The sequence below is a fragment of the Varroa jacobsoni genome, unplaced genomic scaffold (genome assembly GCF_002532875.2).
Source record: "Varroa jacobsoni isolate VJ856 unplaced genomic scaffold, vjacob_1.0 scaffold_1170, whole genome shotgun sequence".
Classification (NCBI taxonomy): domain Eukaryota; kingdom Metazoa; phylum Arthropoda; class Arachnida; order Mesostigmata; family Varroidae; genus Varroa; species Varroa jacobsoni.
The window spans coordinates 217344-241750 of NW_019214072.1; the positions used below are offsets into that span (position 1 = coordinate 217344).

At 36.7% G+C, this 24407-nt stretch overlaps 1 protein-coding gene and 1 long non-coding RNA gene across 5 annotated transcripts in view; one reads left to right on the forward strand and one right to left on the reverse strand.

Annotated features, from left to right (window-relative positions):
• CASK (peripheral plasma membrane protein CASK) overlaps positions 1 to 24407 on the reverse strand; it is a 318301-nt gene that overhangs the window by 190078 nt on the left and 103816 nt on the right. For all 4 annotated transcript variants that reach the window (XM_086971259.1, XM_022845516.2, XM_086971260.1 and 1 more), the window contains exons 8-9: positions 11016 to 11098; positions 6048 to 6172 (exon numbers count right to left, since the gene is read on the reverse strand). In XM_086971259.1, coding sequence (XP_086827385.1) covers positions 6048 to 6172; positions 11016 to 11098 — 208 coding nt within the window. The remainder of the gene's footprint in view (positions 1 to 6047; positions 6173 to 11015; positions 11099 to 24407) is intronic.
• Positions 10422 to 15872, forward strand: LOC147752545 (uncharacterized). Its single transcript, XR_015313751.1, has 3 exons — positions 10422 to 10673; positions 10862 to 11117; positions 15644 to 15872. It is a non-coding gene; the product is annotated as an uncharacterized LOC147752545 (long non-coding RNA).

Consider the following 24407-nt stretch of genomic DNA (forward strand, 5'->3'; position numbering starts at 1 on the left):
AGCGGTCGCTAGACGCTCAAAGAATGTTTGATACATTCAAACAATGCAAAGAACCATGTTTTACTATAAATCGAGTAGCCATTGTACGCTTATAGCAACCGGCTCATCATCGGCTGAAACAGTCTTTGCTTTAGGTAGCACGTCATATATTGTAGCACTTTAATATTGCACCGAGCAGTCCCCTTTTGTCCCAGTAAATATGGGCGCCATGAAAATATACAAAGTCATCCCAACTGATAAAATAATTAATCATAAAAGTGAACATTTTTTATGCTCCCTTCTTATGTTCTCCTTCCATAGATTACGCTGATTATCGTTCAAGGGACAAAAATATTCACGATTATTTTATCATGCAGAGACGGAACCCGTGTTCCAAAAAAGCCCGTTTACTTGGGCTTATTCACTGACATCAAAAGCTGTTTTTTTTTTACAGAGCGTGTTTAACGAAAACAAGTTTAACTCGAGTCATGTCCGACTCCCGGGAATCCCTAAAGCAAGTGACTCACAGCAAAGCAGTCCCAGCCCGTTATTCCTAGCTAAGGTTCAGTGATTTCTTTCAAACGATTTCTGTGCTCATTTGAACCCACCTTTAGTTAATGGTTTCATGAGACAAGATAGTTAACGGGAGTTCTTATGCTAAGACATTTCACCTAAGTTGCTAGCAAAGAAATATATTACTATTATAAATACCGGTTACTTGATCCGTCAAAATGTATCGAACCCAGATGTATATGCTGACGCTGCAGGTGGCATTGTTTTTTCTGACTATTAGTGGATATTATTATTTATTATAGATTATCTACTGCGTTATTGTGGATAATCAACTGCGACGCTAAAACAAAATCTTTTTTTGGTGGTTTGACCTAAACTTAGCAGAAGCCGACTCTCATTCTTTTGAAACCCCAATGATGCATAAGGGGTGGAATAAAAGGTAGTGCATGCATTTGGGGTTTATCTGTTACATAGAACAAGTACATTCAGAGTTAACATAATACATATTGGGCCTCGTAAATGAAATATACTAACGACTTACGAATACCTGCTGATGATACAAATCGGCTTTCATTTATGAAATCCGAACGAGCATTTAAAAAAGTCGCGTTTTTTTTTTGTAAAGCGACTTTCCAAGTTAAGAGTTTTCAGACCGTGCGTTATAGAAAATATTACTCGGTCCGAATTTGTAGGTTTGATGAAGTAGATCTTAGCCGGCACGGATAAGTCTAGGGGTTCGGAACATAAATTTGTTCTGGGAACTCTGAATGAGGGTTCACATCACTATGGACACCAAATTTACTTATAAGAATTCGAAAAATATATTAATGATTGGATATCATTCGAATGGACGCAGATTTAATAATCTAATTGTGCTAAGGGTACCTTAAAATATAAACAACCCTATTGGTTTTAAACAATATATATAAAAATTCGAATCGAATTCTACCAAACTGGATTCTTATAATTCTGCGAACTCCGAAGCCTTTCTACATCAGCGCTTTTGCAAAAAGGACACCAAGTGCATTTAAAGGGTTGAAGTATCGGAGAAAATAGGGAAGAATCATTGGATATCACTTGCAGATCCGTTGGGGGACACTGTGGTTGTTCGTTCATTTCACTAGCGTGGAAATCAAATTTAACCTTAAACAGTCGGTTTTGTAGGCATAATTAATTTCACTGAACTGCCGATAAATCATTAATTGGCTTTGCACTTGTCGTCGTTTGTGAACACCCACCTAAAGAAAAACGATGTCTTTCCCTGGTCTATGCCAGGTACAGGCTGTTATCTATTGCACTTAGATTTGCAGAGCCTGCTGGTCTTCCTGTACTAAACAATTTTCATAGAGAGGAACAACAAATATGCTATTCAACACATTACTCTTAAACTGGGTGGACCATTATCTATTCACGGCTATATCTTAATAGGTACGAGAAAGCCTAGTATTTAATCAACAATAACAGTAGTCAACAAAAGTTTATTAGGAAAAGGTCAGCCTTTGCTGCCGTTGTGTCCAATGTGGCTGAGAGCAAAGGGTTGAATGTCTTTCATACGTGTCTTACATAGTTAACAAATGTACTCGCCCCGGCCTTATTTATTGCAGCCAAATTACACATACAGAAAATATCTTGCTTTAGTATCTCGAGACGAGCTACGCGTGAGCATGCCCACATACGCACTTAAAGAAACGTTCAACCTGGGGCGCTATTAATAGTGGTGTGCTTCCAAATTCGCGCAGTCTCTACATGGCCAACCGATCGAGCCAACCACAGGATACAGACCGACTTCGGCTAAACTCTAAGAAAGTAGAAACGAAGGAAAATGGGAGACAGTCGGAAGCATTCATAGACAAGACCCTCGTCGTGGAAGGCCACGGGAGCAAATGGAACATGCAAACTATTAGCAACAACAGAAACGCCCCCCCATCCAGAATAGCAGTCGTGTCTGTAGCGGGAATTGCAACGACTCAGCGATGCTACCAACAGCTGGAAACAGCATGGCAGCAAAAGCAGAGAACCAAGAAGGCCGAGTTGAAGGACGGTGCTATGGTAGAAAAAAAAAGATACAGAACGCGATAGAAAGCACAGTTTCAGTAAGCCGTACTGCGGTGGAAAAGACATGTGTGTATACACTTACTATAGGCTCACAGCAAGTAGCTAAAGGGGGAGCGTGGATTAATGATACAGTGAATACTAATCCACTACGTTGATATATTGACATGGACCAACACAAGTTACTACTGGTGAACAAAGTACGCGAACGAGCGCTATATGGGAGTGTCAATAAAAACGATTAAATCACAACCCATGAGCGCAATCCTAGGGAGCCGATTACTTATAGGAACATGACAGACAAGACGAGGTCCTCGGACGGATGATATGGCCTCAAATACTTGCAATTTACATGTTAGATAAAATTATTAAGTATAGGCATGTGACCTTTGCGATAGTTTTGTTCTATAGACTGCGCTAAAGGTGGTAAGAAAAGGTTGTAATTCTGCGTGAGTGGATCATTGTTGACGCGATTCGCTGTTATTGCAGCTCATTTGCTAGCAAACATTGAAAAAGAACCCGAAAGGAGTTTCTTCAATTGTTAACAATCGATAACGAATTTCTTGTCTACGTTATTACACAATGTGCTATGTAGGGCATCGGAATTTACCGTTTTATATTAAAACCCTTCTAAGTTAAGTAAGTAAGAACTTGTTATGGTCAAAATATCACACCAAAAATACGGTTCTAGACTACCATATATACATACATATATATATATATATATATATGATCGGCATCGAATGGATAATTGAAGAGCTACAAATCTATGGAGCTTCTACAATGTATAAGGGACTGATGGAGCCAGAGGTTCACTCCAGGAAACTCACACAATACTTACTTTTTTTACGATGCGGCCACTGACTTAGTGCCTATAACGTTATGATCTTCGGAGGGTTTTCTTAATAAAACACAACATAGATGGCAGAAATCAAGATACCATCACCGAAATTTACCAGGAAATGCAGTTGTGTCTTTGTGAGTTTTTTTTTTCACTGTTATACAAATGGCCTGAATTTCTGTTCATATAGCAACATTAATATCATTAGTTAGTAAAAAAAAAAACTAGGGGTCAACATATTCTTTGATTCAAGGCGGAACATCAATTAAGTACTTATGCTTAAAATAAAAAACAAACGGCTAGTTTCGTTATTTTTCCATAATGGTATGGACAAATGACATAGCATGATGCATGTGCTTAGCAGGCGAATCGTTCAGTATAGAAAATAGCTTCTTTGTTATATGAAAGAAGTTATTTTTATTATATAATTTACAAATATGTTGCAGTATAATGAGACTGAGAAATAACTGTACAGGGCCCATTTTTATAAGAATTTAGTTATATACTCTAGCTAAATATGATATTTAGCATTGGACGCTGATATACTAAACCGATATGCTAACGGTAAGTTGTTAGCAATGTTTCTGTGTACCTTTAGCATCAACTTACTTATCAACTCATCGCTTATCATCAATTTTGCGGAACAACTACGCAACCTTCGTCAGTAATATTGTACTTTCGAGACAGCCTGTTGATGGATATGTTATAAAGTCAAGGCGAGTTAAAAAGTACTAGTAGGACTCACACATGGTGACCCTGTTCTGATTCAGACCAAACCTTGTATTGTTACTTGGAAGTTACACCATTTGGTATATATAGATGATAGAGCTATCCGAAAAATCGAACGGGTCACATCTCGGATCTCAGAAAAGATGACGCGTAAAAGACACTTGTTGTTAGGTTTTTTTTTTTACTGGCGCGGAAAGCCTGCATATTAAGTCTATTTTTCAAATGGCAAATATGTGCAACTTATCGCTTATAGATTCAAACATGTCAAATATAAAGGTTACACCTTTTTGTATTTAGCTGCCTATAACATACGACGTGTATCAATAGGAAATGAAATATTCAAGTTTACGCTTCTTCTAATAGAGTATCGAGTTTTTAGTCGTTGGTAAAAAACCGTCTCGGTATTAGAATTTCTTTCAAAGAGATCACTACTTGCACAAATGCGTGCATTGAAGGAGAGGTGCCATATTCATTGTTCAATACTAGTCCCCCAGATCGTCTACCTGGTTCATATTGAGCGGCGTATTAATGCTACGAGGTTCATTCTCTGGTCAAATATGTAAGAAGGTTACCGTAACGATAATGTCTACCGTGGCCCTGATAGGCTGTGTGATAAAATTTCCACAATGAGACAAATACAACTTTTCACTACCAAACCAATACTGACTTAGCGGCCTATGAGCATTTCTCTATACGTATGAGCGATTTATAGAAACTGTCAATTGACAAAGACCGAGATAGGAGAACATCATTGTATCTATCGGTCTAGAAATCTAGAGTCAAATTTTATAAAATGTCCTTTACTTGGAAGCGATGTTACGCTACGCTGTTCGTTACGTGTACCGGATGAGATGCGCATTAATTCATTTCATCCAAGGAGGACAACATTTACTTTATCTAAATTCGCTAGATGTCTCTGCGAGTTACCATCTATAGACTACTAATAACTGGGACGTGAGATCAACATGCGATAATAAGATTTTTACTGCAAGTAATTTTCGAGTTATGCTTGACGATAATTGTCTCCTATCTTCAATTGCAACAGGTAGGTTACTAAGTGACTAATATATATTACCTGCTTTGATTATTTGGACTTAATTTACAAGAACTTACTTTTTCCATCCCACAAGGCAGACTATAATTGAAATGCTTAATATTTTTGAAGATTTTATAAAATGATAAAGAAATTGTCATTTTGGCGTTAAGATATCGACCAGGGTGAATTGTCAAACATAATTTAATCTGAGGTGTATATATATGAAAAGGTAATAATTAGTTAATCAAAGCATTTCCATATGATTTGCTATTTATCTTTGGTTAGCCGTAAAGAAAACTATCGAATGCAACCATTGCAACCACCACTAAATACGCTCCGGCGTATTTCTAAATAAGCATTGGCTATAAATACAAAAAAATTAATTCTAATCAAAAGTGCAAAACATTAACTTTCTCTAGAAAGTTAATGTTTTGGAAAAGTTGGAAGAGCATTTTTTAATTTAGAATTAGAAAATTCGCTGAAGGAGAAATATTCCAAATATTTCCTCCACGAAGAATAAGTTGCATCGAGACTTCGGCAACACTAATACTAAAATAAATATCGTAAGTTTACCAGTATAGGCGCATCGAGCTTGCAGACAAATCATCTCCTTTTTACACACTCTTTCGTGCACCGTGCCATTGTCGAGATAAATTAAAAACAACACGCAAATAACGATCAATTACAACTGTATCAGCTCAAACGATCTTCATTGTTGGTCCTTGTTCGACGAAAGACAATGGGCTTTATTTAATGAAAATTCGACTTATGTTAAACCGAATAATAATTTCGAGCGGTAACCACATGGTCCTGTTGGCTTGTTAAAGTTTAGCAAACTCATACGCCTGATGTTAATGAATAGGAACTGAGTAAATAGTATGAAAAAAAGAGGCACACCTTTAAGCTTACGGCAGGTGTTGAATCGGTATAGCTGCTCTACGGTAGCGTGTAGATGCTCTGAAGGTGCATGGGTGTCTCTTTGTCGGATCCACGGATGTTCCAATAACTGCACGGCCGTATACCTTAAACATAAAGCATCCATTTAATCAAACGTTTTGTAAAAATAATGTAGAAAGCAATACCTCTATTTTCGTCAATTTCATACTTTTTTTAAAGATATGTGCGGATGACGGGAAATACACACACAATTTATAACCCACCAAAGCCTTAAACACATTCTATCAGTCAGACAAAGGTATCTTCTTATTATGTGTGACGGACGAATCTCCTTTTTTTGTTTTTAATTGTGCGTAGTTATTTTTTTCTTGTTTTTTTATCTGTTTTAGCAGGTGCCTACACCTATAATTCTTCGAGGCTGTGCTCGCCCCGCCATATTAGAGTATTAGGGAAAATATGACCGATTGAATTGATGACGACGCTCAATCAAAAGCACTTTTTTATGCACTGAAAACCTTCCAACATAACTGATGCTGTCAAATTCGATTTTACATCGGCCACATACACGGCGTCATATACAACATTTCAGCTTGAAATTGGTCTGCTGCATTCCTCCTTGTTTTTGAAATTATTAAACAATCACATAACAGCTAATATAATTTCTTAAAATAACCTAAGTAGTGTGCTAGCTTCGTTTACTTTTTTTTAAGTAAAAAAAAAAAAAAAACATTATCTTAGGTCTTTATACTACTTAAGTAGCTTACTTAGTTTTCACAATTTTTTCTGTTTTCGATCATTTTCTTGAGACCGGTCTCAGCGAAATGTCTGTTCCTTTCCTTATACGCTGTTGCTACATTTTACTTTTTATTATCTATTCTAAAATGAGATTTTTATGTTGTAAAATGCGGAACCCGTTACGTATTGATTATATCAGTGCTATTTTCAGTTAGGACAGTTGCCTCGAAATGCAAATACGTCCTTAGGATCGAATTGAGCTACGAAAGGTTTTCATGTCCCTATTCACATCACACCGTTCGGTACGACGGCGGTATACTGAGGAATCTGCCCTCTCTCTTAGCAGAAACTGGCACGAAATATAGCAAGTGCTAAATTACACTCTAACTTCATAAAAAATTCGAACCTCGTAAAATAGTCTGCGAGATTTTATGTTAAAGACCATATAATGCCTATTATAGAGTTACGCTTGAAACAATTTATATTGCAATCTATTATAAAAATTAAAAACTTTTTTAAGATTCAGTTTAGAGATGAACATCATATTTTCTGTATAACTATGCATCCATTCTTTCCGCTTTCCTTTCCAACATAAGTGCTAAATATATTACTTATCGTGTTCATCTCTGGTTAGTTTTTATTTTTTATTATTATTAGCGACAATTTCTATCTTGAATATTATGATGTCAAAATTACAGAGCAGGCATTACTCAGGAGGACCTGTTACTGTGAGATAACCACTTTTCCAACTAAAAATATAAGGACATTCAAGCATAGAAAAGGCCTTCTCGTTATGTCCTCTTTTCAAACCAGTTACTATTAATGATAAGTAATCATAAGAAGTCTAATAACGAAATTTCGAATTCATTGGACTTGAAATTTTCACACTTTTTGAACAGTGATTACCCCGAAAATTTCTATTGTAGCTGAAGGTGCAGAAGTATCTGCGTAAAAGAGATGTATAATTTTCCACCTGCTGGCAAAAAATCAATTGCGTCGGAAATGAGCGCAGCGAACATTATCTCTAAGCTGCTACGTACCTTATTTTCAATTTAATGAAACATTACCGAATACCTAATATACTGAAGGTCATGTTTTACCATATTGCAAATACTCCTAGGCCCCCGACCATAGCGTAAAGTATTGAGTACATCTAAAAGCTGAAAAACCAAGCGCAAAACCATTTTTATTTCATATATGCCTAGTCTGTGTCTGATTTAGTCGTAGTCGTCTTTTCTGGATTAATAATATAGAATTTGTGATGTAATTTTCACAAACTGTCGGTGTTTCGCGGCAAAAAATGACCCGACTCATTATAGTCTTTATGAAAAAACAACAGTCGTTTTACTGAGCTCTATCAATTCTTAAAAGATCTGATTTGAACTTAACAACACTTTAGGTAAAGTATCTATTCTATTATGCAGCTTACGAGAAGTGTGAATACTTATGATTAGAAACTCCTTGAAACTGCCAAAGTGACTGGTGGTCTCACTAGGCTATTTACAAGACTTTCTTGTTTAAATATGATACTTGTTGCATATCAGCGGAACTGCAAATCTAGCCCTGTTGAGATACAAGAGCTTGACGCATCAGAGAGATCAACGAGAGATTTATGACGATTGCCGTAGATTGATTAGGACGTTGTCAGTTAACGGAATTCGCCGGATTGTCCATTCGTTGCAGGCGCTCGTGTAAGTGATATTTCTATAGCAATTCTTTTTATAGAAAAAGCCATTTGTTAGGGATGCAGGATCAAAACATGCTTCTAGTGCTCTCTCTAGAACCTGTACTCCTTAAATAATTTATACAATATATTATAATTTGTACATGGCTTTTCCGTTCGGTCGTATTAATTAACAGATATATGATTATCTGAAGGTTTTCTTTTGTTTCTTGTCACTCTAGGTGTTAGTAACCAATACCGCTAATCATGTATTAGCATAAGCGCGGAACCTATCTATAGCAGTCGACAAGACCAATGATTTATTAGTGTTTCAGTTAGCAAGTTTCCTAATTTTCTCAGGATTTTTTTTCGGTAAATTTCATTGAAATGAAATTTTCTAACATTACCTTTAATCTAATTATGTGCATTCATATTAAAAAATGTCAACCATGTGCGATAGTCTACAATGGGTCGCTAAATTTAGATGACATTATATTAAGCGCGCAAGAAACAGAGTATATGCCTTTTATAAAAAATGGTCAGTTTATCTTTAGAGACGATGTTGCGGTTAGACAATTGTACGAACTCGCGTAGAAGTCGAACTGGAAAAATCATGAGCGGGACAATATCTTAATATTAAGATATTGAGGAGGTGTGGTAGCATTTGGAACATTTGTACGTATAGTGATATCGACCCGTTACTCAGACAAATAAGGAAAGCGGAAGAAAGCATCGATCTTAAAAGTAAGGAGTTTAAAACTTCACTTTAAGATAAACTTTACTTGCAATCAAAAACAGATAAGTACTTTGTATGAAGAAGAAGAAGAAGAAGAAGAAAACCTATCGGACGCTCATTCTGCAGCAGATAACCTGCATACGTTTCTTACAGCTTAAATATGCTCAGTGGAAAGTAAAAATGGGAGATTACAGTAAAGAAAACGATGCTTCTTTAGAATTTTTTTGGGCATTCAAAAACACTATTGGGTTATTAATCTTTATATATCTACGTTGGCCCGTAAAAGCTTATCTTGAATAGTAACACAGTGTTTTTCTGGAAAAACATGTGTTTTTCCACTACAAAACTTATCTAAAAAATCTATTAGTCCAGTTTGATTTTACAGTCTTCACTTTGCGCTTTGCCTTTTGAAATGGCACTGGTAAACAACTAACAAATGACATAAGATGGACATTTGCTATTTTGTGCCATCTTTCGTTTTTAAACGACTATTTGGCAAACAATGGATCCAGCATTAAGCGCAAGACCCTCGTTTTTTTATCTCATAGGCTTAGTGTCTTTTTTTTTTTTGTTTATTGTCAGTAGAATCGGTGAACCAGAGGAATAAGCTTAGCTGCTAAGTTTCTCAGCAGTGCAGAAAAGGAAGAAAATCGAGTCCTGTTACTACTCCAAAGACGTGCGGACACAATGTTAAGAACGAGATTTAGAAATAATCTTCCAACAGCATAGCTAATGTTTATGTAAAGCTAGGTGAAATATGCATGGGCTAACGAAGATATAAGAGAACTGCATAAACTTAAAAACATGACATTGACCACTTTGTCTAGCCTAAGATGTAAAGGTAATATCGGATTAGTTTACTTAATTCATCTACTAAATACAAGTAGCAACGCGTGCCATCCCATTAATAGCAATGCTCTTAGTGAGATGTAGTTGGTATAAACTTTTCGTTTGTGATATCATGCTAGTGGCGCCATATACAAACAATGAAAACAAAGCCATCATCATACTCATTATATTAATGAATGAGAATGGCTAACGATACCGCGATTGAAAGGTCGCTCATAAACGAAATATTAAACTATCCTCAGTAATTAGAAATCTTTAACATTCAAGTAGCAACACGAATGTACTGATTATAAATAAAAGAAAAAAAACACACACACACACACAGTTACTAAACAAGGGTTGAAGCACTAATGTGTATCGGTTTTTCGTTTCAGCGTAGTTTCAAATTTAAGCGCCCAGAAACAACGAGATGTGAAGGCTTTGACCTGCGAAATGAATTCTATTGGGGATCCAGGCGTTAACATAAAGCAAAAATGAGATTGTGCAGCGATTATACTGATGTATGGAGAAAACCGATCTTTAGAAAAACAGTTAAGAAGTAACAAATTTGGAATAAGATCTAAAAATCTTTAATCTGGATGAAGTCCCATAGAATTACCAATTTATAGGAAGTTCGTCAGCAGCAAGTGAATCAAAATGACAGGTAACAATAGATATGGGTGTTGCAAGTGAAATTATTCATGAAACAGTAAATTAGAGTAGAAGTCACCCTAAAGCCATAATACTGATTCATGACAGAGGCTAAAATAGTTGACTCTCGAAAAGGCCAATCCTTAGCATGTAATGATAATTGAAAAAACAACAAGTAACTCGTTTTTTGAAACATTCAAGTTGGGCAAAGATGAATGCAATTACAGATTAGTGCGCCTATATAGGAAAAAAATGTCACAGCTATTGAGATAGGTAAATGTGAGCTACGATTCAACGAAGGCCAGAGCTTCTGCCCAATAAGACATTTTCGAGAAGTTCGTTGAAAACCACCTACCGGTCAAGGGGATTGTGCACGAGCATTTTAGAAACAAGATCCTTTGCTGAACTGCTTACTGCATCCCATATAGGACCTGACATCTGGAACAGGATAAATTCGGTTAGTTTCGTCGTCAGTTATTAATATCGAATTTACAAGTTGGAGTAATGACAATTAACTCCGAAGTTGTCACTAAAGGCAATCAACTACCGAACGCTGAGGGAGAGATTATAACTTTCAGCGGAATACTGAAATAGCGGATAATATTACAACTAATAACCTATTGCTACATATAGCTCACATTGTTATTTAACATTTGATGCCCTTAGGAGATTCCGGTGTGTAGTTTAAATTTTCCGCCACTTGAACCTTATGTGCGGTTACGTATATAATTAGGTTGAAACATACGTAATGTCGCCTTTTCATCTTAGAAATGCAGCGTTTTATTTGAAATCTAGCAACACATCATTATGTGTTCGATGACCTTGTTTCATTTTTAATTATCATATTCTTGCCTTTTCGCCGGACACGTTTGGTTCTGATGCTGAAAAGCTCTTTTTTTTTACCGTGCTTTTAAGACTGTTTTCACTGCCAAATGTACGGTTACTAATTTAATTTGCAACTAATCGGAAAAAGTAATAATCCGTAAGCGCCCGCTCTACAGTATATGGTACGTGCGAGAGCACCTAGCGCTCAAGCTTTCGCATGGTTTTTTTAATGACCTTGGCCGTATCTCGCTTGCATTGTCATGGAACAGAATGGCTTTGTCTTGCAATTTGCTATCTTCCGTCGGACAACTTTACTTAATCGATGCAAATGTTCCGTACACAGATCTTTATTGACCCTCTCTGTCCATATCAAAAAGTTACCAGTCTATAAGACTCTTCCAATTAAAAACCGTGTTTTTCTTTCGGATTGAAGATTTGGTTAAAAATCAAACTCAGGCGTATCTCTTCTTTTCTTTCTTCTATCTTCTATACTGACGTAGAGACACAACTTCTTATCACCGTTAACAATTTAGTGCAAAGATCTGTGATTGTGGCTGGTATTGCCTGGTGCTGGGCTAAATGTCTACGGTTAATGACACGTTGTTTCCTTGCGCGCTTCACCCATTCTAAGGTATACCAAAGCTCCTAATATCTGGTTACCTGACGATAGTCGAATGTTCGTAGGGTTACCTTATCGGCGAATGACCCAGTTGTTTGCCAGGCAAGGTCTTCGGACGGTCAACCGGGGCGAAATATATATACTTCAAGTCCGAGACCCCATCTTCAAACTTGGCAAACTCTTTTAAGCAGCCCTCCCAGTTAGAAAGTCTTCACTAATCATAGAGGCATAAATATCCGCGGCAGCTGTTTAATATTAACAAAAAGTGAAGTAGGTTTAGAAAATGTTACCAAAACAAGAACTTCTTGATAATACTCTTTCCAGATATATTCATTTTTGGAAACTAAATGGAATTTTTAAAATAGGCATACTAGGAAAGCATTCGTTTGCGAAGTTGACTCGATTCACAATAGATATCTTATGCACGTGTGAGTAAGTTAGCCTTAAACATTTTTTGTTGGCTGCAAAGCACAGAATCCCGGGCTAGCAGATTTGACGTAATATTTTTGTAAGTATATTCGTGAAAAATCTACGTTTGCTCTACTTTGCCTTTTTTGCACCTCGCTTTTCCTATATAAGTAATATTTTCAAATCTTTAGTTGTAGTATGTGAACAGCGCTTGAAGTAAATCTAGCAGATGTTTGTCAATCCAAACAATATCGATTACATATATACTTAATAATATCCATTATTCGTTCCTGACGTTTGAAAGTTTGCTCAGCATCCAGTACGCAAATACAACGGAGTTACTATTTGCGGGACCAGAGTGAGGATTCATAAGCTTAAACCGGAGAATTGGGCTCATCGACCTTTTTTATGAAACTGATTGTTGGAGACTCACTGTTTACGATAACATCGTTCACGGCCCGTTAGGTATGTTACACCTCCCAAAAATCTTTTGAGTCGTCTTGTGCAAAAGTTTAAAACGACGGGGTCCGTATATGTTATTTGGCGCCTTCAGCATTTACGGAGACGCTTCACAAATGTTGGTACTGCAATAGCTGAGTAAATGTCAGGGAATCCAAATATTAAAATTTCTTGCCGGTCGCCTGATACGACTTAGCGTGTGTTACACGAGCACCTCAGTATTCGGTTCTACATTATAATTTTCGGTCAAATGTGACCAATTTTGGTTATAGAAATAAGCTAAAAGACTCTTTGTGGTTCAGACTGGACAAGTTATACTTGAGCGCGAGATTCGAAAAAGGCGGTGCCACTTATCATTGTATATTAAAGCTGAACTTGTTGAAGGAGAAGTCTGGCGAATGCTCCGTCTCCCGAGATGATGCGATTAAACGCCGCTGGGCTACTATTAGAGACCCAAAAAGAATGTATCCAACGTAAAAATTTAACAGTTACGCCCAACTGGTGTGAGAAACATCGAAAAGTATGTTTCGTCTTGAACTTTAGAAAAATGTTGTTGTGAATATTAGAAGAATGGTTATCATTCGTCAAAGTTTAAAATTGGTGCTTTGAGAATAAACAACCGTTAAAATCGACCACTTGTGTGAAGATATCACTAAAGTGCTTTTCTCTCAATTTTTTTAGGTAACAATTCTTGCTACTTTCTTCTACTACTACTAATTGACCAAATAAAAATCGTCTTTTGTATACACATCGACTACAAGCAATGCCTTATAAAAATATACGTGTAACTGTGTTACAAAACAAGCCAGAGTAAAGAAGGAAACAGGAAACCTGAGAGCAAAAAACTTTTATACCTAATCTTTATTCTATCATTAATTTTTTAAAAAATATTCTTTTAATACATTTACGTTTAAGATGCGCCAGTTTATGCTTGATTGCTTACGGAGTAATGAGAAAAGTATCGACAACTTATATTTGTGTATTTATCCAACACACTTTTCAGGAGCTATACGCAATCGTGTATTTGATTAAAAATGTTGATTGCCGAAGATCTACTTCGGGATACATTAAAGGTCTATAAACTATCACTTAATTATCACGTTAAATAGATTGCAAAAAGAAGTGCAAATGGTTACAGGGAAAAAGTCCACAAGAGTAAGTAGAAACTCATGCTTAAGCGTGTACAAATTTGTCCTATATATATCCACACGGACTTCATGGCATGGTTAAGAGGAACTCGATTATTTCAAGCTTTTTCTCAGTGAATTGGTTGATAATTGCCATATTAAACATGCCAGAGAACACTGTGGTTGTGAGCTTGTCGGTCAGCTTGTTCGTCTTCACCACGTCGTGGCAGCACCTCATTGCTCGTTGTTAGGAGACAAACCATTGAATAGAGGCAGGTAGTGGAAGATCATATCTGTCCGAGAAATTGGCCCTATAAATTCAAATTGGTATTAAAACGGAAGTACAGAATAGGTTTTCCTACAAAAGTGAAATGTTGTTGCGTCAACTTCACATTCAATTTGCTCGTATACAAATGTTTCTGCAGAATTAAAGCTGCTTTGTCTGATCACCATGATAATGGGTTACGATGACTCAGTCATATTACTAGCGTAGATAAACACTAGACTGAGTTGTTAAGAGAGAAAAGGTCGATTATGTCATAATGATCATATACAATGGTCTATGATTTGTTTGAATACCAAGCGCTTTAATTATGTGGGCATTAATTTGGGCTATCACAATAACTTAGAAAAGCTTTAATTTTTCTTGAACCGAACGGATTTGATACAGCGCATGCCAATTTACTGTGGTATTGTGCATTATATGAAGACAAACAAATTGAACGCTTAAACTAATTTCTGACAAAAAGATTACTTTGTAAAGCTTTTCTGTTTGACACTTGATATGTGAGATACGTATGTACAAAAAAAAGGTTAGAAAAGTAGACAAGACCTTATAGTCTTTTGCACTTCCTATCTTCTCTTCGATGCTGTTGTGACGGAAATTATTAACTGCTTCACATATCACCCTATAGCCAACTCCTGTTGGGCGAAATATTCTAACACAACATCATCTTGGCTAGGGACACTTCAAAGTTCATTGTCCTAGTTACAAAAGGCTTCATGGTGGGATATTCCTGGGCATTTTTGTTTAAAACTTATTGGAGCGGGTGTACGCTCGTGATACTTGGAATTTCTTCGTATCGCCCTTGTTTCGTTGTGCCTAAAAATTCCTCGCAAGTGTCCCAATGCAGGGCTTGATACGAGTATATCAAAATATACGCGATCCTGTAAAATTCCAACAGTAATTGTTATTGTTACGTTCATAGTTATATAGTCGCATCGTCTATAGCTCAGTTGAAGCTCCCTGTTTCTTCAGAAACACTAATGCTGAAGGAAGCAAATGTATTGGACATATTAACGATATGCACCTCTCAGACATTATTCCATCGATTTTTTTAAACTCAACCGGGCATCACGTTTCGCATTACATCCACTGTATTAGGCGCTGCTTCCAGCTTTTGAAAATCCCGAACGTTGTCAATCTGTTTATTACATTGGTTGAACCTGGCTGTCTGGCGTTACTTTGCCAGAAGTTTATGCTGTTATGTTCAAAGTGGGATCTATATGTATACAATGTTTTTCGAAGCAAGTTTCCTTTTCCAGTTGCAGGTCGAATCCGCCAGACATGATGGACATCGCGCATCCTGGCCGAGGATGGCTTGAGGAAGACATGTGAGCAATGAAGCGCCTCCGGTGGCAAATGATTCCGGCTTTGGTTACGAGTCTACACGTGTACGGGGTTGTATAAAAAGATCGTAAAATCGGTTTATGAAAAGCAATAATTATTGATACCAAAATAAAATGTCTGTCATGACATAATAGACCATCATGCTCCAATGATATTGTAACTTAATTTCGAATAATCATTTTTTTAATATTATAGTCGTTAGTCATTTCTTGCTAATATCATAGTTACGGTGTTCACCATAAAACCAAATATTTTAAATGCATTCCCGACTTAATGGTCGCTAGACGATCATGCCCACCTTATTAATATCCAGTCTTACATAGAAACTTGAGAATATATCTATCCAGACACACTTCAGCTGAATACTATTTGTCGTGAATAATAATACCGTTGAACTCTCGTTCCTCTCGCCTTGCGATTTGATTTCAACCATTTTTCAACCTACTTCTACCTATAATCCCATGTGCCGAACCCAAATCGTTGTTTTTTCCGGATAGGGTCTGATTCAACAGGTTTAGACAAATCTCCGCAAGTAACCTAACCTTTTTGTCTCCTACATATTGGCATAAAGACACCATTTCTCATTAGTTGCCACAAGTCTGCGTAGGAATCCGTCATTGTGGGACGAGATGCCGAGAGGCGATAAACCACTGTGCTGAGCTGCAGCCAGAGTCTTTGATAACTTTTAACAAAATCATATAGATTCAGAATACCTTACAATGACCGACTATTCGCGGTCCATTCTTTTAGGATGCACTCAAGAATTGGGCGCCGGCCCGGCCGTCTTTGTTCAAAGGTGCCTTTGAGTGGTCTTCATCGATTTCGGAGGTTTGGCCGGAACAATACGCCTCCTCCAAGATAAGAATCTCACTTTCAAATGTAGCTAAAAATCTCCACACTGTTTTTTCATTAATTAAGTCCCTACTACAGGCGGCACCAATATCCCAGGTTGCTTTAGCTTTGACCCATCCAACCCATTTTTGAGCCGGTTTTTAGCCCAGCTTTCTAACTCCAAAAAATGGCTAGAAAACTATCATACAAATGCGCTTTTTTTCACCTGAAGCATCTATATTTAGAGCCTGATTTCAAGATAAAATTTCGCTCATTACAAAACGAAATTATAGTGAGCGTGCTGATCAAACGCATTTAAGCGGTAATCTATAAGTAAATGACCGATGAATATGTAAAGCGAAAAGGAAATATTTGAATAACTTTATGTCTTAGTCTAAGCTTCACTTCCATACTGCTTTCTTTAGATGACTCCTAAAAATCCAACTTGCTAGTTTTTGTATCAGGACAAGGTTTGCTACGGTTGTCCGCAGGTATGGCTAAATTTAACTTACTATCGATTGTAGAAAATAAAGAATATGTATATATATGTATATATATATATATATCTTTTTAACAAACTGTTATAGGGCATATGAGGTATATACTTGTGAATTTGTGAAAAGGTGTTAATGTTATTACTGTTATTCTTGTTCATGTTTATGTCATGCCCCGATTCCACTGTAAACAGGCTGCTGCTCTTGGTTAATAAAGAAAATTAATGTTTTCTGTGAATTACAAAATAATATTATAATTATTTCGCAAGAGATAGCCATAAATGAACAACAGGCTTATCTAAGAGAAAAAAAAAATATATATATATATATATATATATATATAATCGGTTGAAACCAAAGGAGATGTGTGTCGATAAAAAAAAAATAGATTTAAATGTTGTTTCATTTGAGAGCAAATCGAAGTATGTAAAAAAAGATATTTATCATCTTGAGGCATCGCCGTCGAGGAAGTAATACGAAAGAAAATGTCTTAGGTGAAACAGGTTTCCCAGGTGGCATTTGAAAATGCGTATGTTATATTGCTATTCTTTCAGCTGCTCTAACGTGTTTAAGAATAGCTAACGGCCTTTCTGCTGAAATAAGGACAACAGTCTTAAAATACAATTGCACGAGAACAGTCACTGGGAAAAAGCAAGCATCTGATACGATCCGAATTGTAAGAGAAAAATGCGTTCAGGTACAAATGTGTTGTCCAAGGAAAGCAATTTTTGCCAATTCTCAAAAAAAATATACGTTTGATCCTTTTATATTTCGTCGCTTCACTATTGATAAAAATAAAATTTGTCACTATTATAAAATATCTGTCATAAATTTCTATTAGTTTTTTGCTAAGTTAAAGAGTGTATATAAAAGGAAAATGTCCGTCTGTTAGACAAAGATTCTTGCCTTACTGTACAGTGTGGCATGTATTATTTAGTCAGTTATTATAGATAATAGAAGAAAGAAGAGCACAGATGGCAAGTTCAACTGCGGATGCTGAGCCACACGTCTACAAGAGGTAGATTTACCACGCTAGCATATGATTAGTACGTAAATGTACTACAGAGACTTCACCAACGTCTATATCTCGTGCGAAGTTAAACAATTAAGGAGATTACCTAATTTTAGAAGATATAAATAGAAAGTATTTTAGGTGTAGGAAAAGTGCAGATGTGAATCTGTTGATTGACATTGTTAAATCGTAAGAAAATAGTAGGACATGCCTAGAAACTCTATGACTTGAGTAAAAGATGGTCAATCATCCTCGTAAAACTCGAGAGGTTGTCAATAGGGTTAAAGGCTTGGGTTACCTAGGATCACCCCTTGATGGTAAAAAGCACTACTTTGAGAGAGAGAACAACAATAGACTATTGAGTCTTATTGTCTAATACAAAAGATCTCAACTATCAGTACCATTAGATACGCTGATGACGCACACCAGAACCACTACACTTAAAGGCTACAGACGGGATGCACGATAATGAACTCGTATTCCAAACACTCTAAACGTATGGTCTTCGGGTATCATCTCATTTTAGCGACATGGTGTCCTAAAGGCTTTAAAAATTAGCATCAATGACTGGTTGACTTACATTTGTTGAACGTAATGTTCGATTGATGAATATCTAATTCGAAATGAATATCTATATGATAAGGATCATATAGTAAATAGTATTAGACGCGTAAAAATTATATACTCTGTGTAGTTAACTATTATTACTCAGATGTATGCAAAGGTTACACGCACGCACCCATCGAGATGCGATCGGTAAATCAGCCCTTCACTGAACTGATGCATAATGGCTTCAGACTGGCATAAGCAGTATCTAGAATAAGTTACTTTGGACATCAAGGGAGTCCTGACGGCTCCAATCTACTGGTAGTAAGAGAACGTTCATCACTGGAGTAAAGGTGACGTCATGAAAAACCCCTTGTAGCAAGTCCTGAGCGTACGTCATAACATGAAATTAATAAGTGTTTCGTTATAGATTTCAGCCAGTTTACAAAGCTACGGATAGTGTTTGTAAACGGTTCGATTGTGTGTTTATATAAAGAAAGTCGGTACTATTCTGCAAATGATCGATACCAACGTGGATGATACTATGGTAGGACGTTGTGTCTTAATATTACGGCTGTTTTCTCCATAAACTATGCATTTGATTTTGCGTACGAAAATCGGTTTTATAAAAACTGTTTTTCGTATACGAAAAATACTACGCTACGTGCAAATGCGTCAATACTATTCCTACAGTTGTTAATAATATGCTAAAAAACTTGTGCTATCGATCTAAATAATACTTCAATTATTTGCAACTCGCTCAATATTTGCTTAGCCTTCTCTTCAAAGTAATTTTTTTCACGTTTCTTTGAACTTTCTTTGAAATTCACTTTAAAGTTATGTGTATTGTTACATACCGAGAGTTACTTATCGAAATCAGTTGTAGTACTGGGACAGGAATGGATTCATAAGCAGGCACTTGATCATGTTATTCCTCTTTTACTCAGCTGAGGTGGTCGTCTAATTTTATGGAGTTTTAGGACTATAGGATTGGCTTTTTTGTGTTTTTAGTACTATAAATGCATTTGAACTAAATTAAGTATGCTGAGTGGATACGTCTATCTTACATCGACGGGTGGCAGTAAATGAAAGATGGCAACATCTTTAAATTTCAGCAGCTGTTTAAAAAATAATTACTCAAGACTACTAAATAAAAATAAGACTAAGTAGAACAGTGTCACTCCAGTCGTCTCAAATCAACAACACGGCAAATATTGTACATTAAGCCAATAGTAAGCTTCTTGTGGCTAAGCTTTACTCATTTCCAGATTAAGGTGTACTCGATTTCGAACGTCGAAAGGACAGTGTGATCATTTAATTCCTGATATGTTGAAGTCAGAGCGCTTACTTCGATTGTATACTGTGCGATTTCGTAAAAAATGAAGCTTTGTGGTACCTAACAAACAGATATCACTTGACAATGCTTATTTATTAAATAACTGTTTTTCGTCAGCATTAAATGCAATAAAGTTAATCCTCAGTTCTGATCCTGATTCTTAATGAAGTTGTCGGAACCCTTTCGTAACTGCGAATCAGACTAGATCAGGTAATTGATAAGAATCTATCGACGGAAATTGCAAAGTAGCAGCACTAAAAATTCGGCGGCAGGTTCTCGAGCGTCTAATTATTAGACAATTAGATAGCCCACAATCGCTTAAATCGAAAAACCTAAGTCTAGGCTTTTTTTTACTATTAGTCTTGACGGTACGTCCTCAATAATATTAGCACTTAAAGTACTAATAAAACAGTTCGGCGTTGAGACGCGCCACTGAAAACAATGAATTTATTTGCAGAGACCCAAAAATACATAGGTCTCTTCTACGAGTAAATTTTACGTGAAGCTCTTTCCACACCGCCCGAGATTCTTACTCCGTCGACACTTACAAACTTAAAACCTCACGTGCGCTCCTATGCTTACTTTAGTTAGCATTAAAAAAACTCCATTAAAACCTACAAGCTAGAAGGGCCCCTAAAGTTTTGTTTGCTAAAATTAAAGTCCTGTTAGTAGTGAATAATTCAGATAGATAGTGACTAAGGCCAAATGTAATAGCTGCTATTAAGAGCCTAAATTATTAGAAAAAAAAGGAGCTAGACATACACTGTTGTGTTCACCTAATACGACTCAGTTCAGGTTCCCATCTTTAACGAGCAGGGGTTCTCGAAATCGGTGTCGACCGTAGACCTGGTGACAAAAGTTACCAATTTGTAAAGACTTCTATGGTTTGACCTTCATAATCTCGTCATAATGAACTGCTTCGATTAGGGATGACAATCGCCTATGGACGACGTAGCTGAGGACGATAAAGTAGAAAACGGACTACTTTCTATAGAGTGCACGTTGTAAATAATCGTGACGTGTATCCCCGTTACAAGGAGCAAATGTTACAAGCTGCATATCTGTCGTCCATGCCGATAGGCTACTTATATGCATGTATCCATGATCGATTCCAAAGATTTATTCGAGTATGAATGGAGTGGTCAGCCAAGTTACAAAGTTAATGTTAAAAAAACTTTTAGTCTTTAAGGACCAGCCATCGAACAGTTAGCGGCTTGGCCGACCGCTGCATTCCTTTTCGAATCAGCGCTTGATTTCTAAGATTCGTTCTCCTCTCGTTGCAAAAATTGCAAAAATGAAACGCTAAGTGGTATCTATTTAAACAATATTTCGTTCTCATACAGAAGCTTCTAAAATTATTGGCACGGGTCATATATATCTATCCTTTCCAAGTGCGTTTTTACCATGACTACTTAAAGCAGGCTTCATCCATAATTCTTGACGAGGCACCAATTTGAGTGTGTGTCATTTCGTAAATAATTCGATGACCATAACAATATATGCGTAAAGTATCTGGGCATAAAAGCAGTTACTTATCAGCCCGTGTTGATTAAATACGCTTTTACATAGTTCCATATATTATTAAGTGTTAATACGTATAGGCCAACAAAATAAAAAGAACTAGAGATTTATTTTAACTTCCAATTACTCACATGAATGTAATTTCCGACTATAAAAAGTGCTCTTCTGTGCTCCCAATGTGCGATTAGCCACATAGACGCAATTCAGCGTCAATCTCACAACGGCTTCTGTCAAAAATTGTAAAATTGCGGTTCAGTCTGATTTATTTCTACTTTCTGGCTAACTTTTATTTCAATTTCAGTCGTTCGTAATTCGGTATGGATTATTACGCACAGTTTATAGTAAACTCTTGGTGTTATATATATTTAAAGAGCGTGTGTGTTAACAAAGCAAAATGTGTATATATATATTTGGCTGAAAGGTACGTGGCCATGGTATCCATGAACATATGGCCAACATGAGTTGACAGATGTTTACTACGGCCTCATGGAACGTTGCTTCATAGGTTCGTTACTAAAAGCTCGGATATGTCCAGCAAGACCCACAAAGCGCATAATCATGGCTTGTAATACTCCACACTTGGGCTGATATTTGGCAATATTAACCTGCATTTCCCGGATTTTGGCAAGGGACTAACTTCAGGATGACTCCTGTAGCAAGACCTCATGGTTCAGATGTGGGGTGATACGATATATAGAAAGTAAACGTGGATAAACAGCTGCAAAATAAAAAAGAAACCTCTACTAGTCTTCATCGCTAATGTTTAAAACAAAGCGCAACAACGCGCATTTTAAAGAAATATAGTCTCAAAGTTGGACGTTTCACATGGCTATTCTACATCTGCTTTACATCTTTGTTTGGGAGGATCAAACTCTGTTCCAAACAATTTCGAAAAACGTTCTGTTCTCCATGATATGAGTATGACAATATGTGTCGGTTAAAACAATGTCAGTCGCAGCAGTATATCGAAACAAAGGACATGCATTCATTCGCTATGCTTCGTAGTGGAGCCTCTTTCTACGGCAAGCCTATGATTTGATCATGGCGAAAGCAAGAGTTTTTTGATAATGTACATGCTCATACTAGCAAATTAGTGTGTCTTTAATTGAGTAGACATGCATTTTTCGGAAGAAAAACTTACGGCCTTTCAACAGCGTAACTTCTGTATCTAGCGGATTATTAGCATAACTGAGTGAAGGTTTTACATGCTTGTCGTGCTTGTGAAGGGAAACGTGCTTGTCGCCACTTCGCAAATATGTATGGTGATACTTTGTCACAAGTTTGTAGACTAGAAATTGACTCCGTGGCGGAACTGAGTATTAGCTATATAAGCGCCCGTCAGAAGCGGGGCATACAAATAATTTCATCCAAGAATCTGCTTTCATTTAAATATAGCTAACAAGCAAACGCATTTAAACGTAACGTCACACATATAGTGATATCGTAACAAACATAAGCTCACACGCTTGAGATAACTGGCTGGCACCACCCTTAATTTGTATACCGAAGGTCCCAGCTTACAAAGGCAATCTCCTACCTAAAAACATCCATATATTTAGCTAACTCTGTAAGTAATTAGATTTTGTCAATTTTTTTTAAGTTTAATTTAAAAACTTAGAAGCCATCAAGAATTTCATTCATTTAAATATTGTATATATGTACACAGGAATATACCTAGTTGCCTATCTCGTAGTTTGCATATGATATATAGTTGTATTATAGCATGATCTATTCGCGTTGTTTACTATTTATTGAGCATATAGCAGGGTACCATGTAAAATCTTTAGATCAATTCTGCGCGTCGTGCTATTCTAACTCGGTCTTCAAGGAATAATTGTTTGTTTTAACATCTTGTGAAAATATAATTATTTTTGCCAGCCAAAGACGTTCGTTTAATTTATCCTCATCCTTTGGACACCAACCTTCAATATCAAGGCGTTGTGATAAGAAACCACTTACGACGAGACATTTCTGCCTTTGGAAAGATGGATAATGATATTATAAGCTTATTTCCTAAATAGCGAAGGTCTTCACTGACGGCCATTAGAAAATTAATGTTAGAGCAGAGATACGCATTCTAGAAGATACTAAATGCCGATCAGCGCCAGTAACGGCAAACATATTATCCTGCTTTCTTTACATGTCTTGAATTAACTTTTTTTAATATCGTTCTAGGAGAGGAGTATTTATACGTGGGCACAACATATCTATCTAGATCAAGCCGAAGAATCATATAATCCCATATTTTGAACATGTGCTTCACTGAAGATATATTAAGAATAAGACTGCTGATGCGAGAGGCCGTATCTATTATATGATTCTATATTTTATTTGCCTATAAAAGGGAACTCCCAAATGTTAGCAATCAATTTGTTCCTTCATAGCCTGCTGATCTAAGTAAAATAGCTCGCATATGATGCGGAAGTGCAGTCAATTGCTCTATGAATTCTTAGCGGGTCTGGCTATTTCGAATTTCCATATATATTTAGGTCATTGGCACATTTTTTGAGTAGTTGCTGTTTGTTGGGACGCGCCTCTAGGCTCTGCGCGAAAATTGTTTACTGGGCTGGGCCCTGACAGATCCCGGAGGGACAGGTTGCTTAGTGAAAAAGGTTGGCACCATGCAGCCGCTAACCAGCCGTCAGAGACATCAATGAAGTTTTTCGAAGATACGCGATAACTTGCAGTATATTACATGTCAACTCTGAGCAGTGTTGCTTGCGGTGGCCCGATTATAACATACTTATAGGAGTTGCAAACTCCTTTCTAAGCCATCTTTTTGGGGACCAAGGAATTTTTTTGATAGCATAAAGTAGTGTATTAAATCAATGACAATTCTTTCTATTAGATGAACAGATATGACCAACAGATCTATAGCTTTCTGAAGTGGTTTTCAAAAAACTGGAAGAATTCCTCTTTCGAAAGTTTCAGTAAAGCCA